Source organism: Mus musculus, chromosome 17 (assembly GCF_000001635.26).
Source record: "Mus musculus strain C57BL/6J chromosome 17, GRCm38.p6 C57BL/6J".
NCBI lineage: Eukaryota > Metazoa > Chordata > Mammalia > Rodentia > Muridae > Mus > Mus musculus.
The window spans coordinates 84,371,626-84,393,498 of NC_000083.6; the positions used below are offsets into that span (position 1 = coordinate 84,371,626).

At 40.7% G+C, this 21,873-nt stretch overlaps 1 protein-coding gene and 1 non-coding gene across 10 annotated transcripts in view; one reads left to right on the forward strand and one right to left on the reverse strand.

The window, feature by feature from the left end:
* The window catches only part of Thada (thyroid adenoma associated), a 276,191-nt gene that overhangs the window by 181,570 nt on the left and 72,748 nt on the right, over positions 1-21,873 (reverse strand). For 8 of the 9 annotated variants that reach the window (XR_003952120.1, XR_003952121.1, NM_183021.3 and 5 more), the window contains exons 25-26: positions 21,735-21,857; positions 14,886-14,977 (exon numbers count right to left, since the gene is read on the reverse strand). Coding sequence is in view for 7 of the 9 variants with exons in the window: in NM_183021.3 (NP_898842.2) it covers positions 14,886-14,977; positions 21,735-21,857 (215 nt within the window). In the remaining 2 variants the exon portion in view is untranslated. Of the gene's footprint in view, positions 1-8,361; positions 9,920-14,885; positions 14,978-21,734; positions 21,858-21,873 lie in introns of those variants that run through there. The other variant, XM_030249804.1, reaches the window with a different exon arrangement.
* On the forward strand, positions 19,804-19,910 carry Gm24722. Its single transcript, XR_003952459.1, has one exon. It is a non-coding gene; the product is annotated as a U6 spliceosomal RNA (small nuclear RNA).

Genomic DNA, 21,873 nt, shown 5'->3' on the forward strand with positions numbered 1-21,873 from the left:
GATTCGTGGGTCCCATCAGTATCATTAGTTTCAGTGAATGGTGTCCTGAACGCCTTGTGAGGATTAGCTGTTTTTTTGGCCCTGGGAGAAAGCTCTGCTGGTAAACTACAGTCAAGCCCTTGGCTCTGAGTGCCCTCCTTTCCCAGCTCCTCAGACCACCCAGCACTACTGAATCAGCGACTACACAGTGTGCTGGGAACTCACTACACCCACAATGCAGTCCTCTCTTTGCTATTTCTTTGAGAATACAGATTAACTCATAGGAGACAATACACCATGTCTAAGGTATACGAGGACGGGTCATCCCGCGGCTACGGCTCCGTCAGGAGAGCGCTGGCCAGGTATTTGGGAGGCTGTGGGTCAATCCCTAGTACTGCATAAGCGAGGACGTTGGCACACAGGCGTACAAGCTATGGACTCCAGAGGTGCTAGAAGGAGATGAGGAGTCATCCTGGGCCTCAGCCAGTTCCTGGCCGACCAAGCTATCCTATCTCAAAATGTCAACAACAACAAAAAGGAAGAATCCTGAAGCAAAAGAACACAAACCCTGAGTCAGTGGGTGGAATCATGCAATTAATTTAAAACATAAACAAGCATTCTCACTTGGCCTACAAAACAAAATAAAACAAAAGCAGTAAGACAAAACAAAACAAAAAGTTCCCCCCCACACACACAAATAAATAGCAAACAATGCATGGCATTCCTTTTGTATTGTCTAATTACTCCTGAGCATGGCACCTGCCCCGGAGAGTGGTTGACAGACCTGGTGACACTCCATTGGAGAAAACTGACTTTCCCTTTGCCAGTATGTATGAAATACAGTTTCTTGGTTAAGAGTGGGACCCCATGTCTTCTTCCCAGCTGTCAGTGCTGCAATTCCAACTGACCTCAACCAGTGCAGGTCTTAAAGAGAAAAACAACCTCAACCAAAACCACGCCTAAGCACTGAAAGGAGAGTTCTGTACACCACGCACCCCAACAGGGCCCCCCTCCACAAGCACCTCCACTTCACCCCTCAAGCACCATAGAGCCAGACGTGATTATCCCAGGTCCTGAGAACACTGAGGTGAAGGAACCAGAGAGCAGGGCACTAAACCACAAGCAAATGAAGTGAGATCTAGATTTGTCTGTTGCCCTGTCCATCTCAATCAACATGCTCTCCTGGACCTGCTACAAAGGCAGATGCAGACCAAGTGACGGGGAACAAGGAGAGTGGGACCTGAGCCAGGTCTGCCACAGTCACATCAGGGAAGACTTCCCAGAGAGTAAAAAGTTGAAGCTGAATCTGATGGCGAGGAAGCATAGCTTAAGGAAAAAAGAAGGGATGGGCATTTTACGGGTAGAAAAAACCCAAACCAAACCCAAACCCCAACAAAAGCTGGGGGGAGGGGGGCTCTCAAAGGAAAAGCATAACATAATCAGAGGAACATGACAGATTGGTCTGATTAGAGTCTATGTATTTGTTGGGTGGGAGACGGCAGCCCAAGAGTTTAATAAATATTTGTGAGTTTGAATAATAGAAAATAAGGTGAAAAGGTCAGGTGCAAATTATAGAGGGTCCCGAAAGCAATGCTGAAGAAAATACAATTAACCAACAAATAAATGTGGCAAATGTTCAATCTCCCACTAATAAAAAGCAAAGGAAATTGAAACAGCATGGCCCTTTTCCTCCCACATTCCCTTACACATGCCTTACCAAAAAGTAATTATAGCCACTACTGAGAAGATTATACGTGCTGGTAAATTTGTAAATTGATACAATCTCATTTAAAAGAAGCTTGACTATCAGGTTTAAAAATATTTGTATTCTTTAACCCAGTATTCCCATTTCTGAACATTTATTCCAAAGAAACAATCCCCTCCCCCCAAAATGGGAAAAAATTAAAAGTTCACAGGAATAATCTTTACCCTATTTTTTATTATGTGGAAAAATTAGATAGGCTGCAAATGCACAATGAGTGATCGGCAGCAGCAGAGCAGGGAGTGATCAGAGAGACAGAAACCTCAGAGGGCTAGCGAAAGGGAGACAACTACAATAGGAAGGCCACGAGGAAAACTGTCTTTTAAGATTTGACAACCACAAACAGATCCCAAAGACAAGTAGTATGCAGGGTCCTAGGAATTACACACAGGTGACATGAGCTAAATAAAGAAAAGTACTACATGTATTAAAACACTTCTGAATATCTTTAAAGTTGGAGGGAAGAAATACTTAGTAATGGGATTATTTGCAAGGCGTGGTAGCGCAAACCTGCAGTCCTGGTACTCAGAAGGGGATGTCAGGAGTGAGAAGAGGTCATGGTCATTCTGGACAACACTGCAAGTTTAAAGCCAGTCCTGGCTACAGGAGCCCAGTTCTCAACAAAAAGCACACAAGCTACGACAAAAAATTAGTGACAGAATTATTATCAAGAAAACTATGGCTTGTTCATTCTAAAGACCTTTCTTCATGAGTCACTTATGAAGAGGTAAGGTGATGATGCTCATGAGATGCTTTAAAAGCTGCCAAGCTGGCCCGAATTAACAGCTTTGCCATACACACCTGGCATTATGAGTCCTAGCCTCAGAATTCACAATAGAAAGAAAAAGAGAGCCAACCCCTCCAGATTTGCAGGGAACAAAGAACACTGTTAGCATCACTCATTATTCCCCAAGAAACAATAAAGACACTGACAATTATAGATTGTCTCTGATTATAAAGAACGCATCCAAAGGCCCAGGGAGGAAGTTCAGTTGTGGAGTGCTTGCCTTATAGACACCACACCCTGGATTTGATCCACAGCCACTACACTCCTCACACCTCCCCTTAGAGGGATATATATCAAAACTCACATTATCCCTCTAAAAGGCAGCAAAATCCCTTGAGTTGGCTGAGCACCAAATATACATGCATGTGTATCTGCACGAACATCACAGGAAGAATATGTAAGAATCATTAGAAGCTTGCCTCCGGTTATTCTAGAACAGAACAGAACTTCATTTCTAATTAGCAAACATTTCCTCATTCTTAAAACTATTGTCATTTCATAATGTAACACTAGCTTAGCTCTTCCTTAATTACTTTGCCTACAATCTAATTTGAGTCTGTTTCACAGCAAGCACATTGTATGTTATTGTATGTTCTGGTGTACTCCTTAGACTACTACAGCAGATGCTTCCTCACACGTGCTCAGCAACAGGACCAGACTAGATGCACAGCTACTCCAGATGAAGACAAACTTACTGGGACTTTAAAATCATTAAATTTCAATTTAATGAGAATGGGAGCAAGAGGGAGTTTTCAAAGAAACCCCACAGAAAATACAATGGAATCCACAGAATTCAATTTTCTTGGACAAGCCAACCAGCTTGGTAGTTATATCAGAGCAGTTTTGAAGGCAGCCAGGGATAAAAACAGGAAGGAAAAAACCCAAGTATTTAAAGATGATCAGTCCATCTGTGGCAAGGCTACATAACAAGTGAGAAACAATTTCAGCGAGACTTTCATTAGCAGGCACCCCACAGAAATGAGGTATTTCACTGCTGAACCATTATGTATGTGTGTGTGTGTGTGTGTGTGTGTGTGTGTGTGTGTGTGTGTGTGTGTATGTGTATATATATATATATATATTTTTTTTTTTCTTTTGGTTTTTCGAGACAGGGTTTCTCTGTATAGCCCTGGCTGTCCTGGAACTCACTTTGTAGACCAGGCTGTCCTCCAACTCAGAAATCCGCCTGCCTCTGCCTCCCAAGTGTTTGGATTAAAGGCGTGGGCCACGCCCGGCAAACCATTATATTTTTATAATGATAAAAGTTAAGTGTTAAATGCCCAGCTTGACAAGGCCTAGAATCACTGAGGAGCTTGGCAAGCCTCTGAGTATGCCTGCTGAGGGACTGTCTTGACCATGTGACACAGGAAGACCCATCTTAACTGGGCGTCACCTGAGCTGTGTAAATGGAGAAAGGTGACAGAGCAGCAGCACCATAGCTTCATCGTCTCTGTTTCAGGCTCCTGCTGCCCCATGTTCCCGCCATGGTGAACTATACCCTGAACTGTGAACTGAAATAAATCCTTTCTGCCTTAAGTTGTGTCAGAGCGTTTAATCACAGCAACAGGAAAAGACATTAAGACATCAACTTACTGGTAAATAACCAAAATGAGAAAGTACCATTCAAAAAACTTCTTTTATTTCTCTAGAGTGTTAACACTTTAGAGAAAGCTTAATTAAATCATAAAGAAGATAAAGATGCTGGCCTACACTAAATTTTTATTTTGGTTTTTGTTAGTTTATTTTTGTTTTAGTAAAAACAGGACATGTCTTATCTATAAAGATCGGTGACAATGTTTCTTGAAGTTATCACTTCATTTGCAAATATAAATCTGGAAGATAGTGTCAACGCTGCTCTGTACTTCCTCCTTATTCTGGCAGGGTAAGGAACTCGATAAAGAAGAACAGTACACACAGGAAGAAAACATGGAGAAAGGAAAGAGTTTGAAGCATGCAAGCTTAAAGACTGGGACGGAGTTCTGCTGGAGGTGCATTTGTTCAGAGGAATAAAGCGGAGACTGAAGGAGCAGCATCAGCCTGATCCTATGAGGGGAGGGAGACAGAAGCCAGGTGCTTCCCCACCTTCCTGCCTGTGCAGAGTTAGCTGGAGGAAGCAGTCCTTGGTGGGTCACAGCATCGCTCTACTTGTCCTCAAATTCTGATTCTATTCTCTAAGTGTCTGAGCCCTGTCAGTGCCCACAGGCTTGAATGAATGGACACCAATTCTGTAGACATGGTACAAGCACAGGAGCGTCTGGACTGTGACGGGGGATGTTGAAAGGACTCAACTGAATGAAGGGGTAGAAATGACACCTCTATGCATCTGAAGACTCAGACACCTCAGTAGTCACAGAAATAAATCAGCAAACATGAAGATGGCACAGAGCTGAGTTCTGTGCTCACAGAGGGGAAATTTTAGCCCTGCCTCCAAGACTCAGCAGATAGATCAGGCCCTATGCAATGCAGCTAGTCTACTCTTCTCCTGGTCAGCCCAACTGGTTTGCCCTGAGCCAGACAGCTTCGTGCTCCTTCTATAGAAGCAGTTTGTATAGAATATACAACTCAACAATTAGAGGATGGAAAAGAAAAACTTGACTGCCAGAAAAAGAGAGATTATGTAAGACAACAAGACGAATTGAGCAGAGAGGCCAAAAATGTCAGATTAAAATACCACATTCAATTTAAAATGAATGGGGATTTGGGACCCAGAAATAAAAATAAATCTAAAATACCAAGTCCAATAAACTTGTATTATTTGACTTCACACAGTTTTACCTTCCAACAAGGAAATCAACATTGTAACATATGGGTCAAATTCCAAAGTAAATCACAGTTTGCAATTAGCTGATAACAGATCAGCTATTGTCTTCCTTTCTTTCCTAGTGCTATGCTAAGGTACCATGACCAAGGGAACTTATCAAGGAAGCACTTTATTGGAGAGTTACAAAGGGTGAATCCATGATAGTCACTGTGGGGACCATGGCAGAAGTCAGGAACGCACTGCTCTGGAGCAGTAGCTGAGAGCTTACACACTGACCCATAAGCATGAGGCAGAGAGAACGAGCTAACTGAAAATGACGTGGGCAATGCCCATCTCCAGTAACATAACTCCTCCAACAACGCCACAGCCATATCCTTCTCCAACAGCTGTACCAACCGAGGATCAAGCATTCAAATATATGAGCCTATCAAAGTCTTCAAACCACCATAGCTATGATACTGGGAGACATTTCAGTCTCAGAGAATAACTATATCATAGTCAGAATCTCAATTTTAATGTTCACCACACCATTTATCTGAAAAGATGTACTTTCTTTCTGGAAGTTAACTACAAATGTAGTTCCCTCAAAGGTACATATACTGGAAGTCTGGCCCTCGGCATAACAGCTCAGACGTGATGGAACCAGTAAAAGAAGGTAATCTGATCACAGGAAAATTACACACTCTTGAGTGGACTACGCTATCTTGAAGGATGGATCACATGGCAACAGAGTAGGTTATACTACAACAAGGCTGCCCATACACTTGGCCCTGATATATGTGGTTATTTTTGTGTCTCTGCCCTGCTGTAAATAGAGACATGGGGATATCTCAGGAATGCCAAGTTCATGATTTTGACCACTTGCAGCCACCAGAATCATAGGCCAAGCTTTATATATTACCTAATCTCAGACAGTCTGATTCAGAAACACAAAATGTACTAAGACTAGATGACACTGCATTTAAATGCAAGATTACAAAAATGATGTGTATAAAGTCATAGAAAACAGCCTCAGTTCAACATTTTATAATTATATGTAAAAAAAATATACAAGAAAAATAAACTTTCTTATAGGCTAAAACAAAATACTGCATATGTTATCTTTCAATATTAAATTCACTATTTTTGTTCGTTTTTTTTTTTTTTCAAGACAGGGTCTTACTATACAGCTCTAGCTATTCTGGAACTCACTATGTTGAGCAGGTTGACCTCAAACTCACAGAGATTCCCCCGTCTCTGCCTCCCAAGTGCTGGGATAAAGGCATGCACCACTATGCCTGACATCTCTATTCTTTATAAAGACATCTTCAGATCTCTGGAGATGGTCTAGATTCTGGACCCTAGACGAACGTAGCAATTGACATCATTAATTGCTTAATAAACATCCATCCCCCAACCTTCATCACTCCTATAAGTGGAACTTAACTTTGGTTGGGAAGCCATCCCTCTCAGAGCAGTTATATGCCTCAAAAAAGGGCCCAAAGCCTATCTATCTATTCACCACTGTTCCTGGGCCCAGCTGCTAACTTTCTCACATAAACACACACCAACTCATGACTTGATCAGGCCCTTGGCATCCTGATTAGTTCCCCAACCATGCTATGAGAACATAACCAAGAATCAAGAGTTTGGAAAAAAGGAATGATCTCTTCATAATAAAATGGTTGAAAATTCTAATACAAAATATGAAGCTTTTTCCTCTCTAGGAAGCACTTTAATTTGTAAAGGACTTTTAACGTCTCTGACAGTCAGGACTATAACGTCTAGTAATCACATTTATTGAACAAGTTCAAAATTATCTTCTCTTTCACTAAACAATACAGTCCTGGAAGTATAAGACCATGGCATGAGCTATAGTGCCCAGGTACAGAGTAAGTAGTCAATACAAACTCTATTAACCATAGTCTAAAAATTTAGTCTGCAACAGCACTCAAATTCCTCAGCACTAACAGGAATGGTTTTGAGGACTAAGTTGGAACGAGAAGGGAATACTCCCCACGCTCTAACGATGCTGCTCCTCAGTGTTTAACCTTTCTGACTCTGCCTTCTCATTGCGAAAACAGTTCTGTGGTCTGTCTGTCTCTACAGGTAGTGAATGTGCAACAAGTACTGCCTGTAACCCTCCCGATAAATGAAGATTCATCTCATGGCCTGGAAGCAACCCTGACGTCTTAAATTATGTAATCTTGGTATTACATTATATTAGTCTGGCTCATATAAAATTTAAGCTACAAAAACACCAAAGCAAAGAAAAAATATTTACTCGTGCTTTTCTAAGATACAGAAAGAGGATGCATGCATTGCCAAAATTCCATAGAACATGCTCTAACGAAAACAACAATGCCTGAGTTATTAAAGCAGGCAATGGCCTGAAGCAGTACTTAAGAACGAAGATTACGTGGTCCGTGCAAGAGTCAATATTTAAGAACACAATGACTACATCCCTCTTCAATTTCATGAATGTATTACTTTTCAAGAATTTTTTTTTAAGTTAAAAATTTTATTTGTGGTTTTCTTCCTACAATTCTTGAACCTGAGAATTGAACAGTAACTTAAGATATGGATCTCTACCCTGGCTCAAAGGGTCAGCATAGACTTCACTCTAGTTGTAAGAGCGACTCAACAACAGCAACACGGGCCATGAGCCTTAGTTCTCAGTCTTTACAGGCAGTCACTTTTCTTCTCTGGCTAAAAAACAGAAACTTAATGCTCTATAAACGTCTGTGGACAATGAATGGATGATGCCTCTAAACCACATCAAAACATGGGACTCTTGATTTTTAATCACCGTTTAAAAGCCTATGATAAGTGAAGTATCTTCTTGGAAGAATAAAATTCATATTCTACAAAAGAATCACTGAATACAGTTTTGTATTATTGTTACTACTAGAAAAACCTGCAATTTAAAAAATGTTCTAGTCAAACTAATGTGAGCTAAAAATAATCATTGACTTTTACTGCTAGTGCTACTCATGATCTTGAGCAAATCTTTCCTGTAACTCAATTTTCACATCTACAAAGTGTGAAAAGCACTATTATGTCTTAGGGTCTTAGGATAAAACCAAGTAATGATGGCTGTTACAATCAAGACTGGCTTTAATTAAAGACATGAATGAAAAACACAAGCATGGACTATAAAAAATATTTAGTTAAGTCTAAAAGAAATCACATTACAGGAAAGAAGTTTTATAAGCCCCCAAATTCTCATCCCATAGCACCCAGCTATTATCAAACATAAAAGTTTTATAGAGTTAACTGTAAAAACGGCAAATGTCTAACAGCAGCACTGGCACCTTGGTGGGGTAAGTCAAACTGAATCCAAGACTTCTACCTTCCTGGTTCTGCAGCATGATACTGGAATCCTTGATACTGAAGCCCGTTCTTCCATTACCTCCATAGGCATGAAGTAAAGGGGGCCTGGGAAGGCCGGGCCCGTACAACACAGGATGGGAAACGGGTAGGCATCAAGGGAACCTCTCCTGCCCTTCAACAGAGACTCGAACACAGCAGATAATCTTCATCAACCCTTCAGTTTCCCCAAGGACATGGAATGTGTGTGTGTGTACACGTGTGCGCGTGCGCATGATGGGGAGGGGCAGGATCAACTCTGTAATCACTCTTTCCTTCTGCTTTCATTGTGGGTTCAAGAAACTGAATTTACATATTCAGGCTTATGCGACTCATGCCTTTACTGGCTATGACAACTTCCCTTTTCTCCTCCATCTTCTCAAATTATTTTAGACAAAATGTTGTAACCAAGGCTAGCTTCTAACTTAAAAAAAAAAAAATTAGGGCTGGGGGAAATGGCTCAGTGGTTAAAAGCACCAATTGCTCTTCCAGAGGTCCTGAGTTCAATTCCCAGCAACCACATGGTGGCTCGCAACCATCTGTAATGGGGTCTGATGTCCCCTTCTGGTGTGTCTGAAGAGAACAATGGTGGTGTACTCATATTCATAAAATAAGTAAACAAATGTTTTAAAAATATTTTAGATTTTTATTATTTTATGTGTATTAGAGTTTTGCCTTCATGTGTGTCTGTGCACCACAGTTGCTGGTCTTTGAGGTGGTAAGCCTCCATGTGGGTGCTGAGACTCGAACCTGGGTCCTTGCAACAACAAATACTCTTGACACTGAGCCAACTCTACAGCCCTAGCTTCTAATTCTTAAGAATGAACTTGAGTTTCCAGCCTTCCAGTCTTCGCCTCTCAAGTGCTGGGACTTTATGCACTCATCACCACCTGGGGTTTCAGTGGTACTAGAGCCTGAACCCAGGGCTCTGCGGACGCCACGCAGACCTTCAATTGAGCTCCATCTTTAGCACAGCATGGAATACTTCTGATCCCTGTCTGTATTCTAGTACCTGGTCCAGAGTAAGGACACAACAAATGCACATTTAGTGAAGAAAATGAGAATTCTTTTGGGAAAATTCTGGTTTCAGTTTGGCCAAATAAGTACTTGCTGCAAGCTACTAAACAGTTCAAATCAAACAACCTATTGTGAATTCTAATAATTACATTTTCAAAAGCACAAAAACCCACATACTCCACAGCTCTCAATTTGAGTTTTGAGAATCCAGTTCTTCCTTCAACAATGGAGTAGGTAACCACAGAAACTTGTGGAATCTGTTTTCCTAGAAAACATGAAAAACAAGAGAAAAGTAGTTCTGTCTGGCAACTGCTTCACAATCTTCCAGGAAGCAGAGTGCGGGGCAGCGTAAGACACTCCTTAGAAGATGCTGGCACATCTGTGCCATCAAGATAGAAAAAGAAGTAACTAAAATGGTTCTGTCCTTTCCACACCAGAAAGTAAAGTCATGCAGTGTCTTTCCACAGTCACTGAGATCCATGTAGTTGGGTCTAATAATGTTTTTACAGACACATTTCCTTCTTACACTGTACAAAATCTTTCTACGCGTTTCTCTTTAAGAAGACAAAATAAAGAAGGTGCATAGCAGTAAATCAAATTTTATTTTCCTTTTTAGATTGGATTTCTCGCATGTACCCAGATCTACTCATCCACTGTGCCTTTTAAAGAAAATTTCCCTTCAAATATTCCACTTAGTTTTCCATTTACAAATATCTACAGAATTCAGTACTTGTATCATGTTATGCAGATAATTATGGTATATATTTTCCATTTCACCTGGTTCACAGTCTCAATCTTTGTGTCTTCAGCTGAACTGTAAGCTCCTCGCTTCTAGACCAGGCTTCAGACCCTCATGTGCTCCTCTCCCAGTTAACACAGTTAACTGGTAACAGTTCACAGTAGGTGCTTGCCATGAGCGCCACACTGCATTAGGACTGTGCAAACGCTACCCTAATTCACTCTCTTCCTCTACACTGTCCATATGGATGTCATATGGTCAAAAATAAAGCTTTTCAGACTATTATCCATTGACATTGGTTATAGAGCTTGAATAAGACAACTTGAAGGTTAATTCACATAGGGTTTAAATCAGGGATCTGCTGTAAGAAAGGGAGAGTCATGCAGGACCCCCACCCTCCCTGTGCAGATGGAGCTGTTTGAGAAAGCATGGTCAGAGCTCTGAGTCAGGCTGAGTTCTAAGTCTGTTAAATGACAAGAAACACAAGGAAATAGGTTTTAGAAAATCTAAATAAAATACTACTCAAGAACACAACAAATAAGGGGCTGGAGAGATGGCTCAGTGATTAAACAAGAGTGATCGACTGATCTTCCAGAGGAACCGGATTCCATTACCAGAACCATCATGGCAGCTAACAACCGTCTGTAAGTTCAATTCAGGAGGGCCTGACTTTTTCTTCTGGCCTCAGTGGGTACTACATGGACATGTTGCACAGACACACAACACACGCAGGCAAAACACCTATGCACAAAATATAAATAAAACTCGCCACTCAATCCAGGGAAGTGAAACTCTGTGGTCATACAAATATATGAATGGCCGTCACAGCTTTATCTGTTAACAGTTCAAAACCACAAACAATACAAGATATCCTTCAATAGATGCACAGTTTAAAACATGCAGACAAATAAAACGTACCAAAGAACACATATAAAACAAGGCCAATGAGCTCAAAAAGCACCTTTATTTTAGTACACTTACAAAGGAAGATGGACTCTTGATCACTTCTTTATTTATGAAAGTAGGTTTTGTTTGCTTGTTTGTTTTACCCTACTATGTGCAGGTCTATGCACTAGGAACTGCACTTAACCGAATCTGCAATTCTAAGAACTTTATGGAAAGCCTGGGCTTAGCATTTAAAGAAGGACAGCAGGGATACTCCAAGAACCCTCATTTTACAGGGGAACTCCAGGCACAGAGAGATCAGCTAGAACTTGTTTCAGTCAATTACTGCAGCCACCTGGGGATAAAAGCAGGAGAAACCAGCTTCTTCTTCTTTGTTTAGCACCAAGAATGTGCTTATTAAGCAAGTCTGTCTGTTAGTCTCCTACATCCAAGAGAGTTTTAGAGGCACCAAGTATACAAAGAATGTCAAGACACTGACACCAAACTTTTCTCAAAAACCTGGCAGCACGGGTGCGGGGCAAGGGTGGCAGAAGCAGGACAGAAGCAATAGCAAATGCGTCTGTGTCCGTGCAGGACTCCAACGCTGTCAGAGGAAAAGGCAGTCTAGTGCTTAGCTCTGACAGAAGCCTAGATCTCAGTATCCTGGGATGGTAGTGGGGAGCAGCTAAAGGAGTCTATGAAGGTCACTGCCAGTGGCAGCAGAAAGCCTAGAAACCAAGCTGTTTACTCCAAGAGACAGGATTTTCACAGCTGGTGAAAAAGGCAGGTGTTCTTTTCCTGTCAACTCCTTCCTGACCAGTAGCACACATTTGTAGTTCTCTGGCAGAGCAGAGACCTTGTGAAAGCAAACATCACCATCCTGTGAGATGTCACCAGGTGAGTTTAGTTACCCGATTGCAAAAAAACAAAAGTCAAGCCATCATTTCCAGCATACACCAAATAATAGACGGAAAGGCCTCAGTATGAACGAGCAGATGTGCACTGCAGCAGAAAGCGAAGCAACCAAGTACATCTCGTTTGCAGACCGACTGCTGCAAACTGGAGGCCATGAAGGCGTTAGAGTGCAGATCCAATGACAGCTGAGACAGGCTTTCCAGTTGGGAGAAAGCAGAAGCCTGTGTAAGGGTGGCCCTGACAAATCTTCAGATGACAAACACAAGGGCTCTGACCAAAAGCGACCATCACACTGAATAAAGAATCCATTTCCTCCTTTTCCTCACTTCCCTTCCACTGCACTAGAACCATTCTGAACTACGCTGCTTCTTTCTCTCCAGGAAAGTTCTCATTTCCTACCCTTTCCAACTCAAAGAGAATCATGTACAGAAGGGATCTCCATCAGTGTAACGTTGGTAAAACCATGTTTATGACTGCCATATTCTTCCCCCCTTTCAACCTAAATTAAACATCTCATCATTTTCTCTAGTACTTCTCATAGTAAAATCTGTATGCACTTCACAACTATAAGAAGAAACCAATTATATTTGCTTTTCCAAGACAAAGTTCCGAGTAGCACAGGCTGGCCTCAAACTAGCTATGTAGCCCAGGCTGACTTTCAGCTCCAGATGCTCCTGCACCTGCATCCTGAGGACTGAGGCTATAGGGTTGTCTCCTCAGGCTTGGTTTGTATCACCAGTAATCACGGTTTTATAAGCAGATTGAACCTTAGCACACTGCAGAATTATGACCCAGGTGCACAGACCTAAAGAGAAGCAGCACTAGTCATTTTAAACTACTCAATGGACAAACTACTTTAAGAAAAACAAAAATTATCATCATCCTTCCAAACAAGCAATGTTTTGCTTTTGAACTACAATTTGGATTTCAGAACAGACTAAGAACTAGAGAAATGCCTCAGCCATTAAAAACAGTTGCAGCTCAATTGTGAGAATCTGGGTTCAGATGCCAGCACTCACATCAGGTGGTTCACAGACCTGATGCCCTCTTCTGGTCTCTGTGGGTACTGCATACATGTGTACATATGCTCACATAGATACACAGAAAAATAATAATGATTAAAAAATAGTCTAGTATTTTCATCAAATTCTTAGGTGATTCATAATTATATCTAGTTACCTCCCTTTTATATATATGGTGAGTTTTACAGAGTGGTAAATAGATTTTCAAATTACAATTCAGAGTGACACGAAGTTTCACTGACAGCATATATCTCATAACTTTTTTTTTCTGGGAGACATGGTTTCAGTCTGTCGTCAAGGCTAGCCTCAGATGCACAATCCTCCTATCTCAGCCACTCTAGCACTGGTGTTACAGTGGTGTGCCTCAGTGTCACAGTGTCTAGCATACTTTTTAATTCCTAAGACTTAGTTCTATCACAAGAAAATATATTCTGGCTGGAGAGATGGCTCAGCAGTTAAGAGCACTGACTGCTCTTCCAGAGGTCCTGAGGTCAATTCCCAGCAACCACATGGTGGCTCACAATCATCTGTAATGGGCATTCAATGCCCTCTTCTAGTGTGTCTGAAGACAGCTACAGTGTACTCACATACATGAAATAAGTAAATAAATCTATAAAAAAAAAAAAAACAACAACAACAAGAAGCAGCAGCAGCAGAGAAACACTGTGGGTGCTGGAGGCGCAGGTCATCTTAGGAGTGGTGTGCAAAGCATCCAAATGGTGTGCTGAGAGCTGGGCAATAATGGAGCACGCCTTTAATCCCAGCACTCAGGAAGCAGAGGCAGGTGTGTCTTTATGAACTCAAGGTGGGCCTGGTCTACAGAGAGAAGTCTAGAACAGGCAAGGCTACACAGAGAGACCCTGTCTAGAAAACAAAAACCAAAAAGAAAAAAAAATTCACTCTTTAAGTAATCAGCCTAAAACTTAAATTTGGAGCATGGCAACCTTTTTAGGTGAGAGGGAAAACTAAAGACCACTTAGCCAACCAAACTGGATCCTAAGTAATGGTAAGGGAGCAACTGAACACAAAACAACAGTGACACCTAGTGTTAGACAAGCATCAACTCCTCTGCAGTGGAAACAATTCCCTAGTTAATTGCTTCTCTTCTTTAGAAACGCATACAACTTCACCGTGCATTTAAATTGTCTATAATCAAAATGTGTGCACAGGTTCACTAAAGATATCACGTCGAGAAAAGTATCTGAGAGCATAAACTCCAAAAAGCCAGACGTAGTGATTCTTCCACGTGTCCACATACAACGTACAAGGAAAAAGGAGTCAGGGACATACACTGAACACAGACAGAGATGGCTACGTCTCTACCTGGACATGACAGGATGACCTGCTGAAGAGTTTTTTAAGTGCAACTAGAAAGAGTAATTGGGGGCATTTCATCAATACTTGAAGAAGATAACAAGTACAGACAGAAGCCTTGCTTATGTACCCAGAGGTAGTCAAACTGCACTCCTGCCCTGCAGCCCTGCCCTGCAGCCCTGCTCCTGCTGCCTCCCAAGACCTGCTTATTACACAGCTGATCCGCCCAAGGACGCAGACTTGGGTATGGCTGAGCCCACTGGAGCACCTGCACAGTCTTGGCTCACTGAGGACTCTGAATCAGCAGCTACATTAGCCCGAGCTTCTGTGTGAAGGTGAGGTTGCACTGGGCTTACCTATTTGTTTTGGAAACTTCATCCTTTCCTCTCTTAACGCCAAAAACTCTTGTGATCAAGGAACTAAAGAGAAGTGTGGATGAATTTCTCACCTAATGTAAAATAAACAGAAAGTGAGAGTTAGAAAGTAGTTACGGCACGAAACCCATTTATAATGTTTAAACTAGATATTCAAAATCATTAACTAATTAGGTGGGGCTAAAGAAAATAAGGATTGTGTTCATAAAAAAGGCAACTGAGAAAAAAAATTCTGATAATTCATTCAATGGCTTCCTTTTCAGCTGTACCAGCTGTGCAAGTCCAACCACTGCACACAGCAGAGTCTTTCTAATACCATACTTCTAAAACCAAAGCGGACTTTAGTTTCCCACGTCACCTGACAATGAGCACACCAGGGAGACCCGAGCTCCTCCTTTCATCTGTGAAGGACACTCGTGAGGTTTAACTTGATAGAATCCATGAATTAAAGCAGCCAAGGCGGTTAGTATTCAGGATGGTATTATTAATCTTACAATGCCAATAGCCCCCTCAAGTTATTTAACTCAGAAGATTTCTTTTCTTTCTTTGTTTTTAATTTATTATTATTTTTCCCACCCAAGATAGGGTTTCTCTGCATACATAGTCCTCCTGTCTGTCATGGAACTCCCTCTGAAGACCAGGCTGGCCTTGAACTCACAAGAGTTCAAGAGTTCACCTTCCTCTGCTGGGATTAAGGGTGTGCAGTAACACCACACAGCCTCTGAAATTATTTTATGATAATTGATTAATAAAAAGTAAAACAACCAGTCACAGTAGCACAAGGCTGTAAGACCAGGATTTGGGAGGTCGGAGCAGGAGAATCGTGAGCTACAGGCAGGCCTGCTTGGGTAATATCATGAGGGCATATAATGTCTTGGGTAATATCATGAGGGTATATAATGTCTTGGGTAATATCATGAGGGTGTATAATGTCTTGGGTAATATCATGAGGGTATATAATGTCTTGGGTAATATCATGAGGGTATATAATGTCTTGGGTAATATCATGAGGGTATATGATGTCTTGGGTAATATCATGAGGGTATATAACGTCTTGGGTAATATCATGAGGGTATATAATGTCTTGGGTAATATCATGAGGGTATATAATGTCTTGGGTAATATCATGAGGGCATATAATGTCTTGGGTAATATCATGAGGGTATATAATGTCTTGGGTAATATCATGAGGGTATATAATGTCTTGGGTAATATCATGAGGGTATATAATGTCTTGGGTAATATCATGAGGGTGTATAATGTCTTGGGTAATATCATGAGGGTGTATAATGTCTTGGGTAATATCATGAGGGTGTATAATGTCTTGGGTAATATCATGAGGGTATATAATGTCTTGGGTAATATCATGAGGGTGTATAATGTCTTGGGTAATATCATGAGGGTGTATAATGTCTTGGGTAATATCATGAGGGTGTATAATGTCTTGGGTAATATCATGAGGGTATATAATGTCTTGGGTAATATCATGAGGGTATATGATGTCTTGGGTAATATCATGAGGGTATATGATGTCTTGGGTAATATCATGAGGGTATATAACGTCTTGGGTAATATCATGAGGGTATATAATGTCTTGGGTAATATCATGAGGGTATATAATGTCTTGGGTAATATCATGAGGGCGTATAATGTCTTGGGTAATATCATGAGGGTATATAATGTCTTGGGTAATATCATGAGGGTATATAATGTCTTGGGTAATATCATGAGGGTATATAATATCTTGGGTAATATCATGAGGGTGTATAATGTCTTGGGTAATATCATGAGGGTGTATAATGTCTTGGGTAATATCATGAGGGTGTATAATGTCTTGGGTAATATCATGAGGGTATATAATGCCTTGGGTAATATCATGAGGGTGTATAATGTCTTGGGTAATATCATGAGGGTGTATAATGTCTTGGGTAATATCATGAGGGTATATAACGTCTTGGGTAATATCATGAGGGTATATAATGTCTTGGGTAATATCATGAGGGTATATAATATCTTGGGTAATATCATGAGGGTATATAATGTCTTGGGTAATATCATGAGGGTATATAATGTCTTGGGTAATATCATGAGGGTATATGATGTCTTGGGTAATATCATGAGGGTATATAACGTCTTGGGTAATATCATGAGGGTATATAATGTCTTGGGTAATATCATGAGGGTATATAATGTCTTGGGTAATATCATGAGGGCATATAATGTCTTGGGTAATATCATGAGGGTATATAATGTCTTGGGTAATATCATGAGGGTATATAATGTCTTGGGTAATATCATGAGGGTATATAATATCTTGGGTAATATCATGAGGGTGTATAATGTCTTGGGTAATATCATGAGGGTGTATAATGTCTTGGGTAATATCATGAGGGTGTATAATGTCTTGGGTAATATCATGAGGGTATATAATGTCTTGGGTAATATCATGAGGGTGTATAATGTCTTGGGTAATATCATGAGGGTATATAATATCTTGGGTAATATCATGAGGGTATATAATGTCTTGGGTAATATCATGAGGGTATATAATGTCTTTCAAAAGAAAAGGGGGCAAGATCATGTGGAGAGATGGCTCAGCAGGTGTAGGACTGGGTGTTTTTGAAGAGGACCCAGCACCCATTTGGTTCCTCACAACCAATTACAACTCCAATTTTAGATCTAATGCTGTTTTAACCTCCTTAAAACCAGGCAGACATGTGGTGCACACATATACATGCAGGCAAAACATTCACACAGGTAAAATAAGCAAATAAATCTTTTAATAAAGGAAAAATTATTATGAATAAAGCATAATTATTACTCCAACATACTAACAGAGCCTATCTTCACTAAGCCATTGTGTCAAGATCCTTCGGAATCACAAAAAAATCTTCACTATCCTAATATTAGCCTTCCTCAATTATCTTATCAAATGAGCGAGTACTGAGTTATACCAGAATCATGAAGAACACTCAGAATCAGAAATTTTAAACTTCTATAACAGAACCTATATTAAAAGTAGGCATCATCATAATAATGTATGTCAACTAGTAATATAAGCAGAGAGATTATCAAAACTAAGAATGTGAGCCAGCAAAATGGCTCAACAGATAAAGGCACTTGATGCTAAGTCGGATGACATAAGCTCCGTGCCTGGGACCTCTATTGTGGAAGGAATGCTAGGAAACACTTTCCCATGTGTCCTTTGTCACTTTAATATCATCTTTGGAGAAATGCATGTACTTTTAATTGGGGTGTCTTTTTCTTACTGAGTTTTAAATAGCCTTTATGTAAAGCGCGGGGTCTTGCCCATGCAAGGCAAGTGATCCATCACTGACCCATAACCCCAGCTGTTACTTTGTTTTCTTCTGCTTTTTAATAAGCTCTTAACAATTATAATGTGACTGACTGCTACACATGAGCTGTATAATTATGTACTCAAGCACAGGAAAGTGCAACGCATATTTTTGAAGAAGGTAACAGTAAAAGCAGTAGAATTAGAAAGGGGCTTCCGAAGCCATTGCACTGAGAGCCACCGACTCAGCTGTCCAGAGTGCTGGCAATAGAAATGGCAGAGCACTGTGTCTAGGCCAGTTAATATCCAGCTCAGGCTGACTAGTGGCCTCCAGGGAATAGAAGACCAGTGTTGCCAGATCTTCTGTGTTTTTCAAGGGAAGCCAGAAACCTCAATTTTTATGTGAAATCTCACTATTTGGAAATGCTGGCAACAAATTAAAGGAAAGGGAGGCACCATCTTGTAAGCCAAATAAAACACAGCAGTAGACCACATCTGTCCTAATGGCCACCCACTGCCACCTCTGCTCTAGAAGTGTGAATTGCCAATTCATCCACAATCACCATGAAAATGGACTTTATACCATTCACAGTGTAGTCCCTAAACTGGACAGAGATTTCCACTCAATGGTAGGCAAATCACAGAGCTCTTGTCATAATAAGAGCAGTCAGTGTCCCAAGCAGCACACCATCATCTGTCACCTGCAATTCCATTACCAGGATGCCCCTGCCTCAGGTCAGACCTACAGTACATGAATATTTGTTAGTGTGCTGTTGTTGCTGTTTTTACATTCTGTGGATGGCTTTGATTTGCATTTCCCTAGTAACAAAACGCTAGGAAACACTTTCCCCTGTGCCCACTGATTAACACCTTTTCTGGGAAAATGCATGTACCTTTTAATTGGGTTGTCTTTTTCTTACTGAGTTTTAAATAATCTTTATTTAAAACCCAGGGTCTTGCACATGCTAGGCAAGTATTTTATTATTGACCCATAACCCCAGCTGTTATTTTTTTTTGTTTCATTTTGTTTTTTAATAAGACATGATCTTGTTATGTGACCCAAGCTATCCTCTTGCTCCAGTTTCTCAAGGACTGGAATTATTGATATAAACCTGCCATACTTTGGTTATTTGAACATGGTATTAAACAGGTGTTATACTAGTCATACAGGAAGGAAGAGTTTATTCTGGGTTACAGTTCTGTCATGGTACAGAAGTCAGGTGACAGGAGTAGGAAACTGGCTGGTCACATTGTATACATAGGCAGGAAGCACAGAATAAACAGGAAGTGGGACAAGGCTATAAAGCTTCAAGACCTGCTCCCAGTGACCAGTTTTAAAGGCTCTACCAAGTAAAGTTTCACAACCTTCCCATACAGCGACACTATGTAGAAACTCAAGTACTCAAACACATGAACCTATGGGGCACCTGGGTTATTAAAATCTCAGTGCCAGGCAGAAAGGCCAGAAAAGCCCCCAACAACAAAGGTTAGTGCATTGTTCTTGTTGTCTACCAGGACTGGAAGGGAAGACTCTACTGCTGACGGAACGACACACTGTGGGTAAAGGAATCCACAGACTCTGAAAGACCTATTAAGATATTAAGAGTGCTCGCTTCGGCAGCACATATACTAAAATTGGAACGATACAGAGAAGATTAGCATGGCCCCTGCGCAAGGATGACACGCAAATTCGTGAAGCGTTCCATATTTTTAAATGTAAATGAGCTAAATACCTAATAAAAAATGGAAAAAAAAAAAGAAAAAGAAAAAAAAGATATTAAGAGTTGTTCTGTTTCCAGATCATTATTACTAATCACTTTGGAAATGCAAATCAAACCCAGAATGGGAGGGACTAGGTAGTTAAGAGCTTTGTTGCTCCTGACAGAGAGCTAAGTATGGTTCCCAGCTCCCACATGGTGGCTCACGAACATCTGTATCTCCACTTCTAGGAGATCCAATGCCCTCTTTGACCTCCACAGGCACCAGGCATGTTATGGGTACCCATATTCATGTGCAAACACAAAACATTCACACACACAATCAGTCTGAAGAGTTTTTTAAAAACCAGAATGGAATACTATTTCACACTTATTAGAACAGGCTTTCAATGAAGTTTCACCACCTCACACACAAAATTAGCTCATTTTAGTTAGTTCTTACAACATATTAGATATATATGCCTACACAAGATTGTTTGGATATTTTTGAGATGAATCCCCTATGGTAGAAAATATTATCTAGTATAACTCTACATGAGAATAATCAAAGCTTAGCATTATCTATGACATGAGAAAATCGAAACTGAGGCTCTGTGAAGAAGCAGCAAACCGTTATGCTGGCATTTCTTCCTTACAGACACAGCTAGAGATTGATTGTGTCTTAGGAGTTCATTGACAACGATTTTTCCTGAAGAGAACAATTTATGTGAGTCAAAAACATCCAACAAGAACATAAAAATCTAAAGCTGAGTATCGTCCTTTTCTCAATCTGATTCAAATCCTATTAACAATTTAAAAATACAGGGGAATGCTGGGGTGATGAGGCAGGAGTGGGTGGGGGGAGCTCCCTAACAGAAGCGGGGGGTGTGGGGTTAGGATAGGGGGTTTGCGGAGGGGAAACAAATAAAGAAAGAGAGAGAGGAAGAGAGAGAGAGAGAGAGAGAGAGAGAGAGAGAGAGAGAGAGAGAGAGAGAGAGAGAGAGACCAGCTCTGCTGCTGTAGGAAACACGTTCCAAAAAAGGAAGCTGAATGCCCATGTGTTACAGCCAAACTGAGAGCAGAGATTCCGACAACTGTCATTTACTGCTTCATCATTCACAATTGAAAACTTGAAAACAATCTCAATGTCTATTGATATCATCTTATCAACAGAATAAGGAAAAATGGTCTATTGGCATACCACAATATTATTCAGCCTTAGAAAGTAGAGAAATTCTGATCCATGCAACAACATACTAGAAACACATCAAACACAAAGGGACATATATTATATTGTTTCACGTATTTGATGTGTCAGGGCAGGCAGATTCAGAGAGAAACCTCTGCAGGAGCACAGGAAGGAAAAAAGGAAAGACCAGGAGTTGGTGGACAGTCTCAAGAACCCTTCTATTTGTAATGAGAAGGTCAGAAAACAGGCAATAGTGCCAACTTCTCTGTACTTGATGCAGTGAGCTGTGCATACTTACAGATGGCTGAAGTGGTAAATTAAAAAGTGATAATGGACTATTAAAAAGAAGTAGCAGTCTAGTATCAATTTACTGTGTATCACAAAGAAAACTGTAGCAGGAACAGCCCAAAGATGAGACTATTAGGAAGCGCTCACATTTTATGTGGGGTACGTTAAAGACACAAATGCCATAGAAGCCACAAAATAAAGTCATTATCAATTAGAAGCCAACAAAGGAGAGAAAATGGAACCATAAAGGAATAAAATGTATTCTGATCCAAAATCATCCCCTGAGAAAGTTACAAGCTTATAAAAACCTACTATTCAAAAGCATAATGAACTCAGTGGGGATACATGGCAAGAACACTCACTGCCCAGACAGGGGATGTAAAGCCCAGAATTGCAGCCTTAGCTCCACCAGCAACATAGGGGATAATGTTTTCTCCCAGACGGGTGTCTCTGAACAAGGCTCGGAGAATGTTTAAAGCATGAACCTAGAATGAAAAGTTC